The 24,344-nt window shown below is 50.5% G+C and overlaps 2 protein-coding genes across 51 annotated transcripts in view; one reads left to right on the top strand and one right to left on the bottom strand.

Annotated features, from left to right (window-relative positions):
* The window catches only part of LOC130534578 (ankyrin-3-like), a 79,547-nt gene extending 59,563 nt beyond the window's left edge, over positions 1-19,984 (top strand). For 25 of the 50 annotated variants that reach the window (XM_057049058.1, XM_057049080.1, XM_057049022.1 and 22 more), the window contains 22 exons: positions 1-41; positions 367-465; positions 1,250-1,404; positions 1,500-1,711; positions 1,792-1,999; positions 2,076-2,172; positions 2,253-2,481; positions 2,564-2,689; positions 2,941-3,063; positions 3,508-3,534; positions 3,838-3,919; positions 4,908-10,922; positions 13,425-13,499; positions 13,774-13,905; positions 14,072-14,215; positions 16,497-17,109; positions 17,189-17,327; positions 17,409-17,492; positions 18,075-18,158; positions 18,223-18,420; positions 18,814-18,878; positions 18,958-19,984. The exon at positions 1-41 is cut by the window's left edge and continues 184 nt beyond it. In XM_057049058.1, coding sequence (XP_056905038.1) covers positions 1-41; positions 367-465; positions 1,250-1,404; positions 1,500-1,711; positions 1,792-1,999; positions 2,076-2,172; positions 2,253-2,481; positions 2,564-2,689; positions 2,941-3,063; positions 3,508-3,534; positions 3,838-3,919; positions 4,908-10,922; positions 13,425-13,499; positions 13,774-13,905; positions 14,072-14,215; positions 16,497-17,109; positions 17,189-17,327; positions 17,409-17,492; positions 18,075-18,158; positions 18,223-18,420; positions 18,814-18,861 — 8,931 coding nt within the window. In that variant the 3' untranslated portion in view covers positions 18,862-18,878; positions 18,958-19,984. Of the gene's footprint in view, positions 42-366; positions 466-1,249; positions 1,405-1,499; positions 1,712-1,791; positions 2,000-2,075; positions 2,173-2,252; positions 2,482-2,563; positions 2,690-2,940; positions 3,064-3,507; positions 3,535-3,837; positions 3,920-4,907; positions 10,923-13,424; positions 13,500-13,773; positions 13,906-14,071; positions 14,216-16,496; positions 17,110-17,188; positions 17,328-17,408; positions 17,493-18,074; positions 18,159-18,222; positions 18,421-18,813; positions 18,879-18,957 lie in introns of those variants that run through there. The other 25 variants (XM_057049231.1, XM_057049248.1, XM_057049266.1 and 22 more) reach the window with 17 other exon arrangements.
* A 1,546-nt stretch (positions 19,985-21,530) lies between these two features.
* g6pc1a.2 (glucose-6-phosphatase catalytic subunit 1a, tandem duplicate 2) lies at positions 21,531-23,845 on the bottom strand. The gene is made up of 5 exons (XM_057049329.1): positions 23,550-23,845; positions 23,315-23,424; positions 22,889-23,009; positions 22,585-22,700; positions 21,531-22,517 (listed from the first exon to the last, which is right to left on the bottom strand). Exons 1-5 carry the CDS (start codon positions 23,777-23,779, stop codon positions 22,018-22,020), a joined length of 1,077 nt encoding a protein of 358 aa, XP_056905309.1. The 5' UTR covers positions 23,780-23,845; the 3' UTR covers positions 21,531-22,017.
* Between the last annotated feature and the right edge of the window lie 499 nt (positions 23,846-24,344).

Raw genomic sequence — 24,344 nt, 5'->3', positions numbered from 1 at the left:
CGCCTGGTGGAGGTCGGTCCGGCTGGAGCTCAGTTCCTGGGGTAGGCACCACAACCGTTGGTCCTTCTGTCGCCTCGCCACTTCCAGCCCCTCCCTATTCTGCATGGGGCAGTAAATGCTGGAGAAGGTGTGGGGGGGGGGGGGAACATCTGCCAGCTGCAGGTCTGCAGGTTTTTCGCTGTCATGTCGGCCTCAACGTGCAACAACAACACGTTGCTCTCCGACTGAGCGATACAGGAAGTTGCCTGTAGAGACGTAACCGCCGGGTTCCGAGACGCGGTAAATAACGTGGATGCTAAGCTAGTCCACTTTTCCTGACTGTGCACTTGTGTGTTTTGTGTGTGTTTGATTATCTTGCGAGCGCAGTAAGCTGCATCTTCCCAGAAAGCTGCCAGCCCTTAGTGACGGTGAGAGCCTGGTTAGTCCAGCGCTACAGCTGGGACCCAGAGGAACTAGATTTGCTGGGTAGGAACCAACCGGCATCCTGTGCTGTTCCTCTCCCATCTGTACCTCCAAGGCTGATTCACGGTTCAGTTTTGGGAAGAAACCAAAGATGCAACCACGATTGTCTCCGGCATTTCAATCGGAATCATTTTGCTGACGACGAGTTCTTCCTAAAACTACAGCTGAACTTGAGTTTCATGACTTTGTGAGTCCTTTTACGTTGAGACCATTGTTTGTTTTGTGACGATGGGATGGTTTATTTTGGATCGGGCTGCGCTTGATGAGCACGAGCCGAGCATCATCCCGCTTCTCATGGCCTTCCTCACGTCACCTTTTTGTCATCCCTCTTCCGAAAGAATCAGTCCGAAGAGTTTAGGTGTGACGTGGCGTCACCAACGAGAACCGTGACCTAGCTTAATTTAAAAAGGGAACAACATGTTCGCGAGAGGTTAGCGTCTATTTTTGAATGCAAATGTGCGAATTGAATGGATTTTTTCCAATGATTTGATTTCTTTCCTTGTTTGTTTTTCATATGAATGATGATGATGATGATGATGACGGATGGATGAAGGTTAATCTTCCATGGTATCTGTTTCATGGTAGCTGGTATCTTCTCGTGTGGGGGTGGAGTTTGGCCATTTTTCTCTCTTCTGTTGCTCCCATGTCTCATCGGATTGAAGGGCTGCGCAGCTTTCTCCCCCCACAAATGTCCACATCAGCATCATAAATCCACACTTTTAACGAGTTTCACGGCGTAACAATGTTTTAGCTACGGCCTGATTTCGTCCCCCTTGTGTCTCATCAGGCCTGTGATCGTGGAGATCCCTCACTTTGGCTCCATGCGAGGTCAAGAGCGAGAGCTGATTATACTCCGCAGCGAAAACGGCGAATCCTGGAAGGAGCACCTTTACGACTGCAAGACGGACGACCTCGTCCAGCTGCTCGCCGGGATGGACGAAGGTTCGATCGCCCTCCTTTTGCTGTCCGGTGTCCTTGGAGAAATCAATCTGAGCTGAACACGAATCAATGATGCGACTGGATTTTCCTCCCTGTAGAACTGGACAGTCCTGGGGAGCTGGAGAGGAAGAGGATCTGCCGCATCATCACCAAGGATTTCCCACAATACTTTGCAGTGGTGTCACGAATCCGGCAGGAGACCAACCAAATGGGGCCGGAGGGCGGGACCCTTTGCAGTCGGAGCGTCCCGTTGGTTCAGGCTTCCTTTCCTGAGGGGGCGTTAACCAAGAAGATCAAAGTGGGACTGCAGGTGAGACACCTGACGCTCATAATTATGTCAAAAAGACCAAAACGTAAAAAAAAAAAACCAACTTGTCGACGCCCCTTCAGGCGCAACCGGTCCCCGACGACACAGTGAAGAAAATCCTGGGCAACCGCGCGACCTTCAGCCCCATTGTTACCGTGGAGCCCAGAAGAAGGAAGTTCCACAAGCCCATCACCATGACGATCCCAGTCCCGCCTCTCTCAGGGGAGGGGCTTACCAATGGTTATAAAGGAGACAGCACCCCGTGTCTCCGCCTGCTCTGCAGCATCACAGGTGGGTGCGGCGTCGCCATCGCCACGAGCCGGAACCAATCAGTACAACGATGTTTTTAATGGTTCCGATCCGGTAGGTGGAACGTCTCCAGCTCAGTGGGAGGACATCACCGGCACCACCCCCCTCACCTTTGTCAACGACTGCGTCTCCTTCACCACCAACGTTTCCGCCAGGTGAGACGCGCGCGTCCTCGTCTTTAGCCTCGCGTGTGCTCGTTGTGCTCACCGCCGTCGTCATCGCCCCCGTCGTGCAGGTTCTGGTTAGCCGACTGCCACCAGATCCCGGAGACAGTGGGTTTGGCCGCGCAGCTCTACAGGGAGCTGATCTGCGTGCCGTACATGGCCAAGTTCGTGGTGTTCGCCAAGATGAACGACCCCGTGGAGTCCAGGCTCAGGTGCTTCTGTATGACGGACGATAAGGTGGACAAGACCCTGGAGCAGCAGGAGAACTTCGAGGAGGTGGCCAGGAGCAAAGACATAGAGGTTATATTTAGAAGAAGTGTGCAGAACAACACACACACACACGTGTTCAGACAGGCTGTAAACTGCATGTTGTGGCTCTCAGGTTCTGGAGGGAAGACCCATCTATGTGGACTGCTACGGAAACCTGAGTCCTCTGACTAAAACTGGTCAGCAGTTGGTTCTGAACTTCTACGCCTTCAAGGAGAACCGGCTGCCCTTCTGCGTCAAGGTGCCGCCCCCGAGACCCTTTAAGATGGGAGATTAATAAAGTGACAGAACCGAGTAGCAAGATACACCTGTGGTTCTTCAGGCTTCTACCTCCAGCTAGAAACCCACTTTATTGATGGTCCCAGTAACATCTAACACACAACCAAAGAGTCTCGATTCATTCTGTTTTTAACCACCTTCATTCACAATCGGTTGGGGGGGTCGAGGATCTGCTCTGGTGTTCCTCAGTGTGGAACCATGTTCTCTCCCCAGGTGAGAGATCCCAGCCAGGAACCCTGCGGCCGGCTTACGTTCCTCAAAGAGTGTAAGCCCCCCAAAGGCCTCCCCCAGACCGCCGTCTGCAACCTGAACATCACGCTTCCCTCCGTGAGGAAGGTAAGGCGGCGTGAGCTCATCGTCCTGTCGTCACCTCCATAACCACGGTCATGGTCAGGGCAGTTTCGGCCCCAATAACGCCGATAGATGAAAGACTATGGCCAGAGCGCCGCCACCGTGTCTTTTATCTGTTTAAAGCTTTTTTGTTTTGCTTTTCTTAAATATTCCTTGCAGTGGAATCTTGCTGTGGGCTGTTTCATTCTGTACCTTTTGATTTGGACGCCATGCTTTTGGCTGAGGGCGATGGTGCGAACGGCTTTTTCTGGCTTCATTTGCTGTTTCTGCTGCTGTGTCGGCGCTTCATCCTTTCATTTGAGCTGTGTTTGAGCGGCTTTGCCTCTGAGCTTTGGTCAATCACTCCTTTTTTCACACCCTGATGTTTCTTTTCCCCCTGCTTTCCTTTATGTTACACCCCCGTTTCTGCCAATGCATCTTGGAAACCAGGAAATGGAGTCCGATGCCGAGGACGAGGTAAACCGCACCCGCCCCACCCCACCCGGTCTCGCTCTGCCCCCATCATCCTAGCTTTATCCTTCCTGCTTTAGCTGCTTTGGGGACTGTTTGGCCCATATCCACGTTTACATGCCACAAGTCGTTGTAGATTAAGATACCGTTCGATAGCAGCCCCTTAAATCATTCTCATGGTGACGTTAGCTAAGCCCACCAGCTAGTCTTTAGGCCCTGCTTTAATTTGACCTTTTCATTCCTAAATTGTGCTCTTAGCAACATTATCAGGGTGATCCAGAACTGACGTGTTGTTTGCTATTGTTGCAGACTGAAAAGCCAGAGCGACGTCATACCTTTGCATCCCTAGCCTTACGTAAGCGCTACAGCTATCTGGCCGAGCCTGCACTGAGTGAGTTTGACATTTTCACTAACAAACCCTTTTAGTCTAATTAGTCCAATCATTAGTTAACGGTGCGTCTGTAGCCACACTTGACTGATGAACTGTTCCAAATGTCTCATCCTACATAATATGCAGTGTTCACACGCGACGTTTTTGGTTTTTTTGTTTGCATGGATCAAAGGTCGGTGTGTGTGTTTGTGTGCCCTGCCTGCCCACGTTGTGAGTTGTTCCTCGTTGTCGTTTGGTTGATTTCCACTGCTGAGTTTTAGGTTTCTCTTCCTTTGACCTGCCAACGCGATGCCATCGGCCGTTGGGTGGGCCAAAGCCAAACTTGTGTTTGCCTGTATTGTTTTTGTGATGGCGGCTGGACGCTTTTGTTTTGTGGGACAGGAAATGCATGGTGGAAGGGCTTCCTTTCAGTTTACTTTGGTTTCTTTTTTGGTAAATGCAAGCCAAGACGCTTTGTTCAGGAAAGGATTTTCTGGAGCCCTTGGCTTTATTGTTGAGCCTAATTTATATTTGGGTTGTTTTTCATTACCGAACACCTGAAAACAGATAAAAGGCACTATTGTAAAAGACAAACAAACGGAAAAACCATTGAAAGTGGACTAAATTTAAGTCCAAAGAGAGAAGTTGTATCAATCCTGGAGCATTTGTCTTGTCATTTTTTGGTCGTCACTGCCATAGTCTTGAGGACGTTTTCTTTGCTGCTGTATGTGCTTTGTTGAGTTTGTTCATGATGTGGTTCTTGTCTCATCGCCTCCCATTCTGGAACCATCTGCACACAGAATCTTTGATGGACGCTTCATTGAACTGCTTTTTCCCTCCTTGATAAATGCCTCACTGACCAAATCTTCCTCCTCTGATCTCCTCTTTTTTTTCACAATTTCTTCTCCCCCCTCTTCCTTTCCTTTCACCTTTTAATACACCACCTTCCTTTCATTGTTTTTTTCCATTTCTTTTTAAATTTAATTTATTTCCATAAATCCATCTGAAGAAACAGCAGTTGAGCGGAGCGCAGCAGCAAGAACACTGCCTGCTGGTTACCCTCACAAACCTGTCTTTCCAACCAGACCTTACCCACCATGGTCGACTGCTCCTATTACCGTCCCTGTCCAAACAAGGCCCCTCGTCGGAATGGGCCCCTCCTTCATCACTGCCGATTCACAGGCAGGCTCACCAGCTGCTTCTCCATTGAAAACTCCCTGGAACCTTTCCTCCACATCACCTATCAAAGCCCCGCATGGAACTCCATCACCAGCACCTACTTTGGCATCTCCAGTTAAATCGGTTAGCGACGCTGCGTCTTCCTCCCCCACCAGATCGTACAGAACGACGCCTTCCCCCATCAAAACAGTTGCCCAGCTCAGTCAGTACCCTGTCCAAGGGTCCGCCAGCTTTGCTTCCACAGACCCCGCATCTATAAAGAGCCTTGCTTCGTCATACATGACGCCTCCACTTCGTTCAGTACCCAATGGTTCTGTACCATCAGCTCTGGTTACCGCTCCAGCTTCAACAAAGTCAACTTACAACGTGTACCCTTCTAACCTGACTTTTAAAACTGCCCTCGGAGCAGCAGATTCAGCCATGCTCTCATCTCTCAGAAGCGGCTCCAGCTTGTCCTGTCTGAAAACCTCTGCAGATTCAACGCTCTCCTCCAAAGCAGGAAAATCCACACCCTCGTCCCTCTCCTCAACCGGACAGACAACCGTGGCATCCTCCAATCTGATGACCGGATCGGGGTCGCCGGTTAGATACCCGTCGTCCTCCTCCACGCCGTCCTCTCCGTCTTTTCGCCAGCTGTCAGAGAGAAGTAGCAGCCTGCAGGAAAGGATCCAGGCCACCACCCAGGCAGCAACCTCCAGTGTCAGTGCAGCTCTAAATGAAGCCATAGACTCGCATTCCGTGTCGGGTTACGGCACACTCAAATCACTGTCGTCCCCGCGCCGGTCTGTAACGTCAAGCTCGACCTACGGGTCTGTGAGAACTGCTCCCGCAACCACAACCTTGTCGGTTTCATCTAGCGCCATGACTGTACCGGTGTATTCCTTCGTCAACGTCATTCCAGAGACTCCTGTCAAACCAGGGCCAGGGTCTCTCAAAGTGGTACTGCCCGATTCTCCTCGTGCCTTGTCTTCGTCTTCACTGCCTTTGTCTTCCTGCCTCACAGCATCAAAGATAAATTCCCAATTGAAATCTCCCCCATTTATCACACCACCCGTCATTCACCCAGCTGCAACCTCCAGTCAAGAGATACTTAAAGATGTTGCAGATATGAAAGAAGACCTGATCAGAATGACCGCTATCCTTCAGACAGATACACAGACGGCAGCTAAAACTGTCCAAACGTCAAACACTGGCACCCCTAAAGAGGCCAAGTTAGAGGACGAGGAGCCTTTCGCTCTAGTGGAGAGGGTGAAAGAAGATTTAGTGAAAGTCAGTGAGATTTTACATAAAAATATCATGAATGACAGTAAGGACATAGTGTCAGAGGATGAGTGGGAAGAGTTTTCCAGGGATGAGATTGAGGAGGCACGAAGGAGTGTCGTCTCGGACTATTACCACCCACTCGACGAGAGCACCGTCCTGCTCAAACACCAGTCGAGCAAAGACTTGGATCTGGCTCAAGTCATGGACTTTTTAACAAATGACATTGGTGCGAGTTCTCTCTCCAGAATGGTGGAGATAAGATCCAAGTATGCGGAAGAGACCAAAAAAGAAGGGGAGGAGAAGCTGAAAAGAGTTTTAAAACCATCTATGTCAATACAAGAGCATAAACTCAAAATGCCCCCGCCTGCATCGGGCATGATCAGGTCTCCATCAGAGAAGGATCTCAGTAGATTCACTGAGTCATATCAGGGGACAGATGTTATTTTGGAATCACCTGAGGACCTCTCTCATGAGCAAGATAAGAGTCCCCTGTCAGACAGCGGCTTCGAGACCAGGAGCGAAAAGACACCCTCAGCTCCTCAGAGTGCCGAGAGCACGGGACCTAAGCCTTTATTCACTGAGTCTCCTATCCCACCCTGCGTTACTGAGACCAGGACCGAAGTGGTCCACATTAGGAGCTTTGAGCCGTCGGATGAGGCTTGCAAGCCTGTACCTGCAATGGAGGCTGCATCTGCTATTGCGTCCACAGAGCCAGATGCAGCCCAAATGGACACCACTAAAGCCCTACAGATGAAATTACCAGAGGAAGACTCCATGATGAACAAAAGCGTGTGTCTCAAAGAGGAAACTCACATAACTACTACAACCCGGATGGTCTATCACAAGCCACAGCTGAGTGATGGTGCAGAGATGATAGAGGAAGGTATGTCAGTTAGGGACCTCATGAAAGCCTTCCAGTCGGGTCGGGACCCATCTAAGGAACTGGCAGGCCTTTTTGAGCACAAATCAAACCAGGATTCTGTCAAAGGGGATGAGCTGACACCTAGATTTCTTGACAGAGATATTAAATCCAAACCAAAGGTTGAAAGGATAATTGAGGTTCACATTGAAAAGGGCCACAGCACAGCAGAGCCAACTGAGGTCATCATCAGGGAAACCAAAAAACATCCAGAGCTTTACGTCTATAAAGGTGACCATGGAATTAAGGAACTTACTGGTTATGATGAGGGCCAGCAGGAGGAGGAGGAGCTCACTGCAGAAGAAATTCTGCCTTCTTTCCTAGAATCCCGTGTCAACACCCCGGTATCACAGGAGGAGGACAGTCGCCCGAGTTCTGCCCAACTAATAGCAGATGATTCATACAAAGCCCTGAAACTGCTCAGTCAGCACTCTATAGAATATTGTGATGATGAGCTATCAGAAATCAGAGGCGAGTCGTACAATTTTGCAGAGAAAATGCTCCTCTCGGAGAAACTCGATACGTCATTATCACACTCTGATTTAGACGATGCTGACAAAAAGCACCACCTGTATTCTGGTCAGAGTGGCGCCGAGTTTCAGCAGCAAGGAAGCCCCAAAAGAGAATTTGCTTCCAAGTCCTCAAAAGACGGCTCCCCTAAGGCTGGCAAATTCCTGCAGAGGGATGAGCCGTCTCAGTTTGATAAAGTTACTGTCCTTCATTACTCCACAGAGCAGGGAAGTCCCAAACATGCCGTCTGGATGAGATTTACAGAGGATAAACAAGACAGAAGCAGGGATAAGCTGCTATATGAGGACAGGGTAGACCAAACTGTAAAGGAAGCCGAGGAAAAGCTCTGTGAGGTGTCTCAGTTCTTCAGAGACAAAACGGAAAAACTGAACGATGAGCTGCAGTCCCCAGAAAAAAAGCCTTTGAGAAGAGAGCTGCAGGAACCTAGGTCCTGGCCGAGCTCGGCGTGCAGTAGTCCCGAGAAAACGGTGCAGAAACCTAAAACGGGCAATGAGGTCATTGGTAAAAGTAAGCTCAAGGAGCCTTCCATTGTTAAAGTATTTGGAAGTACTGGCACGCCTGAAAAGAAAAGTTCCAGCTTACCAAGCAGTCCCCAGAGAGGCATTTCTGTCCGTGCCAGTGAGGATACCATCAAAAAAGAGAGTAAAATCAGTGAGTCTGAGTGCTCAACATCCAAAGTCAGTGCAGTGAGAATGAAGTTTGAATCTGCAGCTCAAAAACAAAGTCCGTCTAGTCCAATAAAAATTCCTCCTCCAGTGCAACCAAAACCTTCAATAAAAAAATTACAGGAGAGCAAACTCCCCGTTTATCAGCATTCACCAGCAGGGAAAGTATCCAAAGTGTCTGAAACGGCAGAAAAAATGAGCCCAACAAAGGACGCGTGTCCTCTCACGGATGGCGGCAAGCCGTCATCAAAAATCGCCAAACTTGCTGAAGACAAACTTTCAAAAAAGAATGTTCCATTAGAGTCACTGCGAATTAATCTAACGGAGGTTCACAGAGTGGTCTCTAAAGATAAAAATATTCACCCCAATCAGAATACAACTCTGCCACAAGAGAAAGATGCTGGAAAGAACAACTGGGTCACAAAACGTGAGACTACTACCAAAGGCCCTGTAGCCGAGGTGCCCCAGAAAGACCCGGAACCGATAAACACAAACCTTAGAAAAAAGCCAGAATCCCAAATTCCGGTAAAATCGTCTTCCACTTTAGAGACTGACCTCACAACAAAACAGACAATAACTAAATCGCAAATACCTACAATAGCCAGGAGCAAAACCCAGAAAAGTGTAGAGACGCCAGTGGATACAGACAAAACTGACAAAACATTTGAGATTCTAGATAACGCCCCCAGAGATTCCAACTTCAACAACCTACCCAGCCCCAGAGAGGCACTAGAAAAAGTCCTAACTCCTCCGACCACTGGAACAAAAGAGAATTTCAAGGGTATCAAAACATTACCGGTATATGTTAGTGTCCAGGTGGGACGGCAGGCAGAACGAGAGGCAAAAGGGTCCCTTTACACAGTAAAGCAGACCACAAACTCCACACTTAGCCCCATTAGCCCGGATGATGACACAATGGAACAGGTCTCCTTCATAGATAGTTCTGGAAAAAGCCCTGTAACACCAGAGACCCCCAGCTCTGAGGAGGTCAGCTACGACCTTACATCCAGGACGCCTGACGGCTTTATGGGGTTCGTGCCAGGCAAACCCAGTCCCATTATGGAGGTATGTGAGGAGTCTGAGGAAGATGAAGATAAAGTTGTTTTATCTTTTAGAGAGAAAACACCAGAACCTGTTGTACCTCCCACCCAAGCAGACCTGGCTAATGCTAACAGGGAAGAACCAAAAATGATTGATAACCAGCCAAATATCAACCAACTAGAAAAAAAACCCGATGGCAGTTACGATGAAGGGCTAGACCAGGTGCAGCGAGAAGTCTCGAAGGATAAAGGCATTGCTTATATTGAATTCCCCCCGCCTCCTCCTTTGGACTCGTCAGAAATTTCCGATGCAGAAAGGAAAGGTTCCTGTGGCTCTTCAGAGACCGAGACGGAGATGATGGAGGTGAATTTACAGGAGGAACACGACAAGCATCTTCTGACTGAGCCAATCATACGTATCCAGCCCCCCACCCCAGTGCTTCCCAGTGCAGATGAAAGTCAGTCCAATGAGGACGAGTCCGATCGGGATGATGACGAGTCGATATTTCAACCCATTCCCAGTAAGAAATTTATTTCCAAAGCTCCCGGAGAGGATGAGGGAGAAAAGAAGAGGGAGAAAGAAAAGACGGCTAAGATCAAAAAACCTGATAAAAATGGGAACAACAATGGTGATGGTACCAATGGTTCCAACGGTGAAGCGGAGGACTATGAATGTGAACAAAATGGAAACGATCAATCGATCACAGACTGTTCAATCGCCACAACAGCCGAATTTTCTCACGACACAGATGCAACAGAGATAGACTCACTGGATGGATATGAACTCCAGGACGAGGACGATGGACTGTGCGAGGAAGCAGATTTACAACTGTTTGGGCTTCCCAACAGCCGCAGAGATGTGTGGGCGACGGACACGTTCAGGTCAGCGGACCATTCATTCCCGCCCACCAAACTGGAAGTGATTGAAGAGGAGAAAAGCCCAGAAGAATGTCAAACGGACCCTTTCAATAACGAGGTCCCATCAAACGGTGAAAAGGCTGATGGTGTCAGTCCTGGTGAGGTTAAAGGTCAGGACCAAAAACCCTCAGGTAAGGAGGGATTTTCAGACACTTACTTCAGTTACAAGTTAGGAGAGGATTTTAATTCTCCATTTAAGACTGTTGCCACCAAAGGACTGGACTTTGACCCGTGGCCCAGTAAAGGTGGAGAAGAAGTTGTTCACGTTGGAGGGCCGCAGGGAGGCGAAGGTGAGCCTAAGCCTTTTGGACTGGCGGTGGATGACCAGTCCCAGGCCACAACGCCGGACACTACCCCGGCCCGAACTCCAACAGACGATAGCACGCCAACAAGCGAGCCGAACCCATTCCCCTTCCATGAAGGGAAGATGTTTGAGATGACGCGCAGTGGTGCGATTGACATGAGCAAGAGGGACATGGTGGAGGAGAGACTCCAGTTTTTTCAGATTGGTGAGCATTATTACTCAGCTGGAAGGTACAGGGTCCGGGACCTGGAGATAGATGCCTTTTCACAAGATACCGAGAAATTAGACACTCAGAATCCCGCAGATACGCTGACAATCCCTCAGGTTCCTACTCATACCACCACAGTCGAGCTACACATAGCAAATGTGACGGGTAGTTACACAACATGTAGAGACTCGACATCCAGCACTGAGTTAAAATTCTCCACTTTCAGGTCAGGGTTGAAGTGTTTAGCAAACAACACCTCAAATTCTTCCAATAGCAGTTCTGACAGCAGCACACCAGTCACTGTTGATGGTTCCCAAGGTGTGACCTCCATAAACACAGAGGAAAGTAAAAAATGTTGCGGTTTTAATACATTAACCATCATGTATCCATCGGATTTCAAATTTCCTTTAGGTCAATCCAGACAGATGGATTCTTTGGATTGGACCCCAAAAATATGCAGCACTTTTTGCCAAAGCACAGATATTTACTCTGCACCTTCTCAGGACATTAGTAATCCCCATTCAGGAAGCAGCAATTCCAGTAGCAATACCCCAGAGTCCCAACGCTTCCATTCAGATGTCAATAAAAGTGGGGCCGTTGTGTTGGACTTGTCCTCTTTAGGACCCACTTTGGTAGAGGACAGCAATGTAGCAATAGCAGCTAAAAATGGCAAAGACGAGATATGCAAATCACGAATACCAGTGAGGGTGTGTACCAATAAACGATGGAATCAAAGGCAACAAAGAGTTAAAGGAGAGCTACACCACGAGAAAAGCGTTGGACATTGTGTCCTTCACACAGCCAGGAAAAGATTAGACCCTTTGGAAAATGAATTCCCAAAATCTAAAATTCCAGTAATCAAGGAGACAAAATACCCCTCTGTTTCACAGGAACAGGGACGGGATAGGCCCAGAACTTTTACAGCGAAGGGTATAACAGAACCAAACAGGTCCAGCACGGGACACAGGCGCCGTTTAGCTGACTCCCCGGGTAGACGAAGCACAAAAGAAACGAGGAGGAAAAGTACAGAGGTCCCAAAAAAGCTTAGAACGCGAGCTAGCGCTAGCCAGGTAGCATGTGCTTGGGACCAAAACGTGGTTATGCAAACTGAAACAAGAATAGAGGGGAAGACATGGGCCAGAGATGGCGAAGAGAACCAGAGCCTCACCACTACCAGGAACCCCTCCCTTTGTAGAGCCTCTAGAGGTCCCTGCCCTCCACGCACCTCCACCTCCACCAGCACCACATCAACACCATCTCCTAGAGATGTGAGAGCTGAGGGTGAACAGGCCAGCAGTGAGAGGATGAGGAGCAAGAGGAAGAGTAGTCGGACACTTGGAAAGAAGGAGGAGGAGGAAGGGAATCAGGGTGATCACCCAGTCCCGGCTCCTGTCACAGAGAACCAGACTAGTTTGTAACCTCTTTCTAAACGCTCTTGATCTTTCTGAGATGCATGTAGCTGTTGTGGGTGGTTTGTGGTTTTGTGATGTAAGTGTAGCCGTCACTTCTACTTCCTGTCATCCTTGTTACCTGTGCTGTGCTGTTGGGTTCACCTGTAACGTGGCAGACGCCAAAAACCAGCATGCGTCATTTTAGCCTTTACTTAGCCGCCTGGTTCCTCCGCGCTTGTTAGGCACATTTGCGCCGAGTCGCCACTCGTGTTGCTAAGCTAAAACCTGCCCTCATGTTTGCTACGTAGCTAAAAATTTAAATATTTGAAAACCGCTTCAGAAAACTGGAGCATCAAGCAGGGAGCCGAACACGTTAGCCTGGCTACACGCACACAACGTGTTCACGGTAGACTAGGTCGGACCATAAAGGATCGGGGACTAAAGGACCTCGTGGTTGTTTTGGTCTGCTTGCCTGGTTTGTTTTATTACTTTACACAACACTGAGAAAACAGTTCAAAGGTCAAACTTGACAATCAAAGGAAGGCGCAGAACTCAGGCGTGTTGATTTTGATTTCACGTTAAAGCCTTGAATTGCTTTTTCGAGTGTTTGGGGGCATCTGGCGGTAGAATGTAGTTTATGTTAGCTTAGCTTATTTAACTTCCTGTTTCAGCTAAATAGCAACTTTCTTTCTGGCCACACGATCCTCAGGGGTTTTGCTCCTCATTTGGCCCCACAGACACAAAACGCTCGATTTTTGGGTTTCTGTCACAGATTTATTTTTGAGGTGTTATTTTAGCGTCAAAGCTAACTGTTGTCAGCCTCCTTTAAGGTTTCCTTCCACATTTGATCCTTCAAAATGAATCACTGAGGAGAGTCTGGCCAGGAAAACAAAAATAACATTGTATTTTTAGACGTTAAACCTGGGACAGTGAGCTAAAGTTAGTCTTTGAGTAAATACACTTACCATCGAGACACGCAGGCAAACTTTGAGTTCACAATCCCATTTTTAGAATAATAATCTCATTCTGGAGCCTTTGACTGTGTTTTGCTTAATTTGTTTCATTATTAGCTGGTAACTCTTTGTATCATCCCCCCCCCCCCCCCCAGGCCCTCAGAGTCCCTGTGAGAGAACCGACCTCCGCATGGCGATAGTAGCTGATCATCTGGGACTCAGCTGGACCGGTGAGTCAACCTGGGTAACCACCTAAGGCCGTGGTGGGCGTGGCCTGTCCAACCCGGCAGCACCCACTTTAGGTGATGTCGGTGCTTATTGACAGAAAAGAACAATTTAATATCCAAAGAGGGGAAAAAAAACTGTCTCATAGTTTGAGATTTTTATTTTCATATGTAGAGGACAAAGGTGAGTGAGGTCAGGAGGCGCTTTTGTGTGCGGGACAGCGCCCTCTGGCGGAGGCTGGGGCGGTTGTTCTCTGACTCGGCCTCGTTTGTGTTCCAGAGCTGGCCCGGGAGCTGGATTTCTCTGTGGAAGAGATCAACTTCATCAGAGTGGAGAATCCTAACTCCCTAACAGCTCAGAGCTTCATGCTTTTAAAGAAATGGGTGCACAGGGACGGTAAAAACGCCACAAGTAAGCAGCGGGTCCGTGCACGCCTGGGGGGTATCGGTCCCTCCGGGGTCGCGCGTGCAGCTGAGGTCCAGCTCTGGCTAAAAGAGATCCCGGGGGGGCCGACTTCATCTCTGCCGTATGTTTACAGGAAGTCACTAATCACATGACCCGTCTCTCTCTCCCCCAGCGGATGCTCTAACCGCGGTGCTGACTAAGATCAATCGGTTGGACATTGTGACTTTGCTGGAAGGGCCCATATTTGACTACGGTAACATTTCAGGCACTCGCTGCTTTGCCGATGATAACGCAGTTTTCCCGGATCAGTCCGATGGTAAAGTGTAGCCCACCCTAGCTGAACTCTCTCTCTCTCTCTCTTGCTCTCTCATATAAGGCAGAACCGATCAGACACAAGCAAACTGCACATGTTCAATGTTGGAGTTCGGTTAGCGTCCCCGTCTGACCAATGCAATATTGATCAATCTTTAGGCGGTGGCACTAATTGCTCCGTTCTTTTACCTTGACACAATCTGGTAGCTACATTAGCCAGAAATGTTCTTCGACTGGCAAAACTCTAGGGAGACCTTTGAAAGTAAAATGCTACATGCTAATGTCGTTACCTGGCATTAGCTGTCCAGCCTCATTGTGACAGATTACATACTTCTGTATACCATCTAGCAACTTTCCATTGAGCTACATTATCGATTTATTAATATGCTTTTTTTTAAAAACTAACATTTAAATGAGCTAATTTATTCAACAATGCACGGCTTTAGCTTTGTGTGAAGGACTGCCTGCTCTAATGTCGTTGGCTTAACTTCAAGGCTCATTTTTGCTCCTTTTGAGTACCCAAAGGAAACTTTTGATGCATAACTGCTATAAAACTTTTGTGAAACTCCATCTTTCTCTGTACCGTAGAGCCTAAATGAGCCTTTAACCATGAACACTTCAAATGGGTGGAGCTTTTTAATCCACAACTTTAAAGTGTGTAATTATGCTTGTGTGACACTGTTTTTGGCGCCGCTCTACCTGCCATCTCCTGGTTTCCTCCAAGCTTCGTTGCTCCACTGAAGCATCTCCTGCTTCAGCAGACTCCGCCTCCTGCTCCTCCTCCTCCTCCTCCTCTTCCTGCTTCTCATCAAATAACTCCTCCAGCTCCCGCGCTAATCACTGCTAATCAGCCGACCTCACCCCCAGCTTTTATTCACTTGGGCATCCTCAGGATTCGGCCGTAGCGTCTCTCACCATGGCTGCTGACCAGGTTAACCTCACCCCCCCCTCATCGCCGACACTAACGGCGGTTTAGCACAACGATTACGTTATTAGCACATAACTCGCTCAAGGGCTAACTGCCTGTTAGCCTGTTTTGGTTGGGATGAACGCTCGTCCGTCCCTGTTCATCACCTGTTCTGTTCTTCATTCTCGTTTCTCTCCTTTGTTTTCTTCTGTCTCTGATGGATTGTGGTGTTTATTTTAGCTCCGAAGCTCAACCCTCCCCCGGGTCCTCGTACTCCTCGAGCTGTCGCGCCCCCCCAGCCGTCTGCTCGCTCCTCGCTTTCTGTCTCCTCTCCTTCTCACTGCACCTTTTTCTCCTTCCCGTCCTCTCCGGCCGTCCCGTCTCCTCCCTCTGTCTTCCTCTTCCCATCTCCCCCCGTCTCCCCCCCTGTTTACGTCCTGCCCGTTGCTCCGGTTCTCCCTCATTTCTTCACGCTGCCCTATTCTCCCCCCTTCTCCTCCTCCCCCAGGAGCCCCTTTATGGGCTCCCCGTTCTTCTCACCTCCCGGTATTCCGGGCCAGTTTTCTGTCCCTGCCCTTTTCCAGCCCCCCTCTCCTCTGGTTCTTTGCCCTCCTCCCCGGTCTGCATCTCCTGCACCCCCTCCCCCACCTCCTTGTGCTCCTTCTCTGGCTTCTCCTCCCTCTTCGCCTTCGTTTACGTGCGTCTCTCCGTCATCGCTCCCTCCTCCTCCATCCTCCCCCCTCCCCTCTCTCCCACCTCGTCATTCTCCTCCTGTGCCTCTCTCCTCCCCTCCCCACTCTCCCCTCCCCCCAGGTGTCCCTCCCTACCTCAGGAGGGACCACTCGGTTCCTGAAGTTTACATTTAGACACATCTGAAGTTAAATGGTTGATTACTGCGGCGTCCCACTCCTCCCTCGCCGCCGATGAAGCGTCCCGATGGCCGAAGACAAACGCTGCATGTTAGCATGACGTATACGTACACGTGTGCCGTTATTGTGTGTTTATTGTTGCTTTACTCACATCTCCGGAGCGGTTTTTCTTTCGGAGTCAAATATGCAGATCAGGTTCAGTCATGAAGCGTCCTCTAGTCGTCCTCTAGCTTTAGCGCCGCTGCGGTGTAGCCGCTAACTCGTGCAAGCGGATTCACGATGACACGTTTGATTACGTGTCCGCTTGTTCTACTGCCACCAAGTGGCCAAAGTAGGTACTGTTCGGACATGTGACCGCTGATAGAAAAACACGCTACCTCCAAATGTGAGAGATGTTTCTCCTTTCATCATCCCCACCATGTTTCCGCCTCCTCCTTTCCTTTATTTTGCCCCTCCCTCATTCTTGCCCCTTATCCTCTAATCCTTTACTCCTGCCATCCCCCCCCCAGGATACCAAAACCTAGATCTGGAGCTGAAAACCCCCACTGACCTGAAGTACGAGCCCCCCACCCCGCTGCGCTCAGACGACTTCTTTAGCGACGGCGACAATAGCACAGACGCCCATAGCCAGACTGCGCTTACTAGACCTAGTGACCTCTCCATCACCCAGACCTCCAAAGAGCTCCTCGGTGTTGCCTCTGGAGCCCCCATCATCCAGGCTGAAGACACGGCTTTGGGCGGCGAAGCGCGGGAAGAAGCGGCCAGGCTGGCGGCCTGCGAGAGGCCGGATAATGACAGAAGGGCAGCGGAGAAATTCCGGAAGGGAGCAGACGAGCGTGCTGAGGGCGTCGAGGAGGGTGGTGCCTCAGGCAGCCGTCGTGGAAATGGACTAGAGGAGGAGGAGGAGGAGATGACCCAGGAGAGGCTGCAGAGTCTGCTGGAGGATATAAAACTGGAGGGGGGCTTGGACGACGTGGAGATGACGGAGGAGGGCGTCAGAGCCATCCTGGAGCAAGTACGGCAGGCAGAAAAGGATGTGTGTTCAGTTCCAGGTTGGAGAAGCGAGACGTCCAGCTTGGCCCAGGCGACAGGTCCGAGTCAGCCCCCTGCTGAGGAGGGCAGGTGAGGAGAGGTTCTGCCAGAGAAGAGCTGCCTTAGATTGCGGCTCGGCTGATGGGTTTCCTGTGTTTTTGTGGCCCAGCCCACAGAGTCTGGCCGCCTCCCTGGAGACCAGCACACGGGATGAAGGTCGCGGAGAGGAAGCAAAGAAGGGACCCGGCTCAGCAGGACCGAGCAGGAGGCCAGAGGAGAGAGGCGACCGGCCCCAGCCCAGAGCCCAGGTGAGTCTGGCCGCACCAGGAACCGTGTCAGGGATGCCAGTCCAACTACAGCAGGTTGCTCATTAACGCTGCCTCCGTCAGGGGAACACCAGAGCTGACGAGTCCAGCTCTGGTGAGGAACCCTCCACCACCACCAGGGTGTACCGCAGACGGGTCATACTCAAGGTGTGTTGGGCCTGAGGTGTGACGCTTGAAAACGTCTGCGTGTGAGAGCCGCGCGTGGCCGTCGTCGTCATAGAAACGACGCTTCGTCGGATTAATTCTGCTTTTTCCTCCCCCTTTAACATCAGCAGTCGTTTCCCACGGCGACCAATGACCCGGCTGGTGTGTTCTGCTCTGCATGAGATATGAGAACAGTTGTTGAGTGTCAGACTGGGGGGGGGGGGTCCTCAGGACTTTAGCTGCCTGGCTGGGAGCTCTGGGTCGCTCAAGCATCCATGTTGGATGGATGCGAGCCGGAACCAGAACCTGCAGCAGAATCTGAAGCTCCGGCGATCCGCTGGCTGCTGAAGCGGTTTCGTCCTCCTCCGCATCCACAAATAGTCCCATTGTTGCTGCCCGCGGGGAGGCGGAGCTATTCTGCCCTAACAGCCGTGGTTGTGCGATCTAACAATCGTTCCGCTTTCCTCGTGAAAAGTCCGGATTCTGGCTTCCTCCCGGGCTTGTCAGAACCTTTGAACGCCCTCCCCACCTGTCTCTCTCTCACTCCCCACCTGTCTCTCTCACTCCCTCCGTCGTCCGCCTCAGGGAGAGGAGGCCAAAAACGTTCCTGGGGAGTCGGTGACGGAGGAGCAGTTCGTGGACGAAGACGGAAATCTGGTCACCAGAAAAGTAAACATCCCATCATCACCTCCACCCCCCCCCCCTTCCTCCTAATGACTTCTGCCCCCTACAGGTGATCAGAAAGGTGGTGCGTCGCGTGGTCACCGAAAGGAAGATGAGCGAAGGGGAAATTGTTAACGAAGAAGGCGTGGCGGGCGTCGCCGCGGCGACGGGTGGCGCAGACTTTACCCCTCCGGCCGGAATGGCGGGGGGGAAGGGCAAGAAGAGGGGGAAGCGCTCCCGACAGGGTCACAAAACGGAGAGATCCGAGGTTGGCGTTCAAACCGGCGGCCTGGCCTTGATGTGTCTCCGCCCACTTACACCTGCATGGCGCCGGAATGTAGAAGATCAAACAACCAGATTAGGATTAACCTGGAATAAAATCCCACATCCACAGGATGAACCAGAGCCAGTGTGGCATGTCGTGCCGTGGTCCGCCTGTACCTCGGGGGTCCGCCTGTACCTCGGTGGTCCGTCTGTACCTCGGGGGTCCGCCTGTACCTCGGGGGTCCGCCTGTACCCCCCTGTCACCACTAACCGTTCCGACGCATGCCTGATCCAGATTAACGTCCTCCTCTCTCTTTCAGCACGCCGCCGCGGTGACATCACCACGCCAGGACGCCAAAACTCACCCAATTTTGTTTTCTCTCTCTCTCTTTTCCAGCCCGGAGAAAACGGCAGCAAGAAACAAGGGAAGAAGAGTCAGTCGTAACGTCAGAGCTGCAGCAGGTGAGGTCGCGTCACGGCGTATCCCTCCGCACCTGCGGACCTACGTCTTTCTCTCACCGGCCTGTTTGCCACCCTCCAGGTCCGCCACGTCCTCCCGCCGGAGGGAAGCGGGCCGGAGCGCCTCGTCCGTCGGCCAGTCACGTGTCCGAAGCTTTCACCACGCATGGTTTCTCCACCAAGACGAACACAAAACCGACTTTTTCCCCCCTTGATTTCCGCATGAGCATGTCACCGAACATCACCCCATCGAGGACGCCACACAGACGGACGTCTCCGGTGGACGGAAGACAACGGACACAGATGCGTGATCCGCTCTCTGACGCTCGCCTTATACGGTCTAGTTTTTTTTTTCCTGGATCCTCAGTACGGGGGGGCGTGGCTCTTTTTTAAACGATTGATTTTGTTGTACATAAATGACACTGTATAAAAAATCAGAAGGAAAGTGGGTAGCTTGGGATCGCGGACGTGCTGAGCCCGGCCGGCGAGGCGTCACAACACGGCGTTCTTCCACAACATGAAAGGATGAAAGCTGCTTGGGCTTTGATTCCGGGACATGTTTTCAGAGAAGTGCTGCATGTGAGGCCACTTTATTTTTACCGTTTTTATTTCCCCGCCCTTCTCCGACTCCAACGGCACTGTAACACGACCAGAGACGGGTCGACTCTTAGCACTCATAACCCTCCAGCTGTAACTGCTCCTCTTTGATACGAAAACGAATCCACGCTGATAGAAAATGCTTTGTTCCCACGCTTCTAAAGTCCCTGAATGCAACTCCTCACAGCCCCGCGTGTGCTAATAGTAGCTTCAGGTCTGCTGTGGTTTTTAAAAAAAAAACGGGGTTGTCGTTTTGAATTTAACGATTTGATGCATTTATTTTACAGAGTTTGATCACACAAGAACAGAGGGTCTTGTTTTTACTCATTAATCATTTTTACTAAATCACATCGTCGCTCACTTTGTTCACAAACTGGTTTCCTCTTCCCGTTTTCTCCCTAAACCTCCCCGAGCATCCACTGCTGATGAAAATGTACGATGAACCAACATAGCCTACACTGGATGATCCAACTAATTATTTAAGCAGAAAAAAATAAACTGTGTTTAAACGAGTCCGCCTGGTTTTTGTTTTGCCGTGTTTACGCCACCAGAGTGGATCTAAATGCACTTCTCCGATTCCAAACTGAGTTTGAACCAACAAGTAGCTGAGGAGACAGATTAGAGAGTCGCGTTTTTATATCCATTTTATTGTGATGGTGAACAGAAGCAGCGAGAACCGAAACATTAGACACATCCACCAGTATCAGTTTGAGCAATGATCTTTAGGATAGTAAATTTAGTTTTACAATGTTTTAGGCTTTTAAGAATAATTTCATCATTTAAATAGTGGCATGATTTTTAACACGAGATTTGGCTTCAGCAATCCATTTTCAGACACCAGCGACGTTGTCCAAAATATTCCAAAACTAAAGATGTACAAAGTACTTCCGGGTTTGACTTCTTCTGTTACTGTCTGGGTTTCATTGCAAAGGTGAAACACCGCCGCCATTTGGCCATCTGGAGTACTACACCTAATAACGGGGGCTACAACTTGGCTTATATGGGTTGTTTTTGTTTGTTTGATTTTTTTTCTAGATTTTGAAAGCAGTATCTTCCAAAATAATTTAAAGTTGGCTCCTTTTAAAAAAAATTGCAGCCGTATTATTTATATTGATGGGATGTTTGTGCAGCTTTTTGCCAGGTTTCACGGCACTGGTACATGACCACATTTCTTCACACCGCATTTCTTCAGAGGCCAATCTTATTTCCAGTTCTAGTTCTTCAAAACAAATAAATGCAAAGGTCTGATGCAGTGCAATGAGTAACCCTGACCCCATGCAGGGGACCGTCTAGAATAAAGCCTCGGTGGATCCATCTCTGCAGGCCTGTCACTGGTTAATGTTCCTGGTCTGTGATAAAAAGAAAAAAAACAGGACTGACATCATGACAACGTGTGGCGCAGCTCACGTGTCTTCAAAAGTTGCAGGAGCAGCAGAGTAACGAAGAAACTGGAAACATTTCGCTTTAATACATTTTCTAACAGTTAAAGCGTGACGTAAGTGTCGTACTGATAAATGCAGTTTAAAAGTTGAGTATTCTAGTTTTCACTACAAAACAAAAGGGGTGTTTTTACATTCAAATCGGGTCACACGGTAAAATGCCTTCCTTTTATTTATTTATTTATCATCACGAAACGACAGGAATTGAAACAACAGCACGGGCTGATGCTAATATTAGCTGCTGTTCCCCGATGGTATTTTGCATTTTTAAAGTTGTATCTTATCTCTCCAAACTGTCGTCACTCATCTGGACTAATCAGCAGCCGACAGATCTGACGATAAGCAAATCTTTGATGGATCCGCATTGACGTGAACTTTTCTGGGCAAAGATGAGGTCAGTGTGACGCAAGAGCCGCCAGAGCACATCAACACACACAGGTCAGAAGAACGACCTCTGAACTTGTCAACCGCGACCTTTTAAAATCCGAACAGCGCGTCTCTTTATTGGCGTCGTTTGAGCGTCCGCACCGACGAACTCGGTTAAAAACATCCGGACATGAAGCTGCCGGAGGTCACTGAGACCTCAAACCAGTTCAATATAAAGAAAACATGAAGCAGGTGTCTTTTTTTTCTTTTTATTAAAAATATTCAAAACACTTTCAAAAAACAAAAATACTTTCTATAACTTGAAAAATATACAGTTGTTGCAGCTGCGAGTTGCTGCCTCCACTGCAGGTGAACTTCCGCTCGCTCCGGGTCAGGATGCTCCACAGGAATGTTCCCACAAAGCTGAGATGAACCTCGGAAAACGGGCGGTGGCGTCCTGCAGCGGCGGCAGCGGCGTGGAGTTCCCACCCCTCAGGAAGGGCGACCGGAGTTTAAAGGTCATCGTTTTTACCATTTTAGGGCGGAAACGCAGACCCCACCTAAAATAGGGCGGGGCTTATTCCTTTACTCCAGACCACCACTAGGGGGAGATAGGCACTCACGTCCATCTGTACACAAAGTCTTTAAAAAAAAAAAATCTGAACCAGGAGAAGAACCCGAGGGAGTTTTTACTGCGGCAGGTTCTGCTCCTTCATCGGTCCGTCAGTGCAAAGTTCTGCTCACGCCGCCTTCCTGTGCAGGTTCAGCACTCCGCTCACGCAGTACGGGATGATGCTGATGGTGACCAGCGGCACCGTGGCGCTCTTGGAGAAGGACAGCAGGTAGAAGAGGGCGGCGGTGTGCGTGGGCGGCTTGAAGGAGTCGAACAAATGCAGCAGCACCAGCGAGGTGACGACACACACCACCTTGGCCAGCTTGCTGTTGCTCTTCTTGGTCTCGGCGTAGAGGGGCGAGTGCAGGCCCAGGCCCAGGCCGAACAGGGTGCCCATGTTACGCAGGAGGCTGGCGAACGGCGTGGTGTCCAGGTGCACCCACTCGGGCCTCACGCACCACCTCTGGGCCTTCTCCATGGTCCACAGCAGGTCCACGCCCACGGCTTTGAGGAGCAGGTAGAAGCCGACGGCGAAGGAGGTGAGGAAGAGGGTGGTGCAGAAGTATTTCCTCATGCTGGCGCCGTAGATCCAGCGAGTCCTGTTGAAGGCCTCCGCCACGATCACACCTGTGGGAAGATCTGGGTCAGTAAAAGGAACCGCGTGGACGAGGCGGTCCTGATGAGCTGCACTCACCTGAGATCACGCCAGCGACCACCTGGTGGGGGAAGTGTGCTGCGATGAAGACCCTGGAGAGGCAGACGCACACCTGGACCCCACAGAACAGCGTCCAGAGAGCAGCCTTCAGGTACCTGTCCAGGTAGATCCACATGTATTCAGCATCAGGTGTTTGTAGTCTCAAAACAACCCCCCCCCCTTCCCCCCAGGCCAGATCTGACAATCAATGATCAACCGCAGCGGCGGTGGCGGTGGCCAGATAACCTGTTTTCAGAGATAAGCTTTGGACGTGGGACAGTAAACAGCCGCTTTCCACACTCACCTGTATCTGTTGGCGGTTTTCCTGCGCCCGTGCGTCTTCTTGCTGGTCAGGATGGCGAGGATGGAGGTCACCAGGGTGTAGTAGATGCCCGCGGCGCCCATGGCGTGACCCGAGGGGCTACCTGGGTCAGAGGACCGGGAGAAATGAGTCGAGGAGGTCAAAGACAGACGGCCTTTGCAGACCCGGACTTTCAATTAAGCAAAGTGTGTTCAGATTGGATCGGATACTAAAGTAAAACATGTCTTTGGCTGGGCTGCAGAGTCCAGCTACAGACTGGGAGCAGGCTGGGAACAGACTGGGAGCAGACTGGGAGCAGACTGGGAGCAGACTGGGAAGAGCTGGACTGAAGCAGCTGCAATGGAAAACTCTAACTTCTCCCGATAGTAACCGGAAGAGCGAACATCTGTCCAGCAGCTAAGTTCTCACCTGGTCCGGTCTCACAGGTCATGGGGTACTGCTCGATGTGAGGGCGGGCCGAGTTGGCGTAGTAACCGGTCTCGTGGACCCACCAGTAAGGCCTCTCGCCAAACAGAATCCTACAGGAGGTGGAAGAAGACGGTTATCGAAGCAGAAAGAATTCCATCGTCTGGAGGAAGAGCCGGCGGGAAGGTCCAAATCCCAGCTTGAGCATCTTTTTGAGAAGTCAAGAACCCGGACTCACCATTTGAAGACCAGGTTCAGCCAGTCTCCGATCACGGCCACCCAGATGAGCTTGATGCCCACCGACGCCTGCAGGTGGAACCACAGCGGGAAGAAGATGAAGAAGGTGTTCCTGAGGTCTGCGGCCCAGGAGACCCACAGGAACAGGCCCTGGGCGTCCTGGTAGTTGGTCTGCAGGTAGTGGGTGCTGCTCACCCCGAAGCCCTGCGCGGCGTCCATCAGAGCGTCCATCTGGGAGCGAGAGAGCTTGACCTGCAGTCGAGCGAGCGAGTGAAATCGGTGAGGCTGCGGCAGGGAGGCTGCAGCAGGGTTTATATCAGCGGGACCCACCGCCCCGGCGCATGCTCACGCTGACCTTTGGACCTTGCATATGTGCAATATAATGGCAGCGTTCACGAGGAGCATCACAAACACGCCGTTACTGATACGGGCAAAACAGACAGTCAATCAGTGTCAGGCTGGGGTGCTGCTGAGCGGCGGGGACAGGAAGTCACATGTTTTCACACGGCTGTGACATCACCGCGGCAGCCGGCCGCGCTCCGACGATTCCTGGGCCGTCTTTCCCGCGGAGTTGTGGCCGTTGCCTCATTTGTTGTCGGGACGGCCGCTGAGAACTTGGCTTACATAAGACGATCAATGATTAAGAGCTGATTAAAGGTCGACGCTTCTGTCCCGATGGGTTCGAAAAGAAAACCTCCCTTTTCGTCTCCAGTTCACAGAGGCAAAAGTTTGTACATCTATAACAACAGCAAAGGAAATGAGCCCATTCATCTAAAAAATGGTTCCATTAAGAGTT

The sequence above is a fragment of the Takifugu flavidus genome, chromosome 1, assembly GCF_003711565.1.
Source record: "Takifugu flavidus isolate HTHZ2018 chromosome 1, ASM371156v2, whole genome shotgun sequence".
NCBI lineage: Eukaryota > Metazoa > Chordata > Actinopteri > Tetraodontiformes > Tetraodontidae > Takifugu > Takifugu flavidus.
The sequence above is the reverse complement of the archived record's forward strand: the minus strand, read 5'-3'. Positions and strand labels throughout refer to the sequence as shown.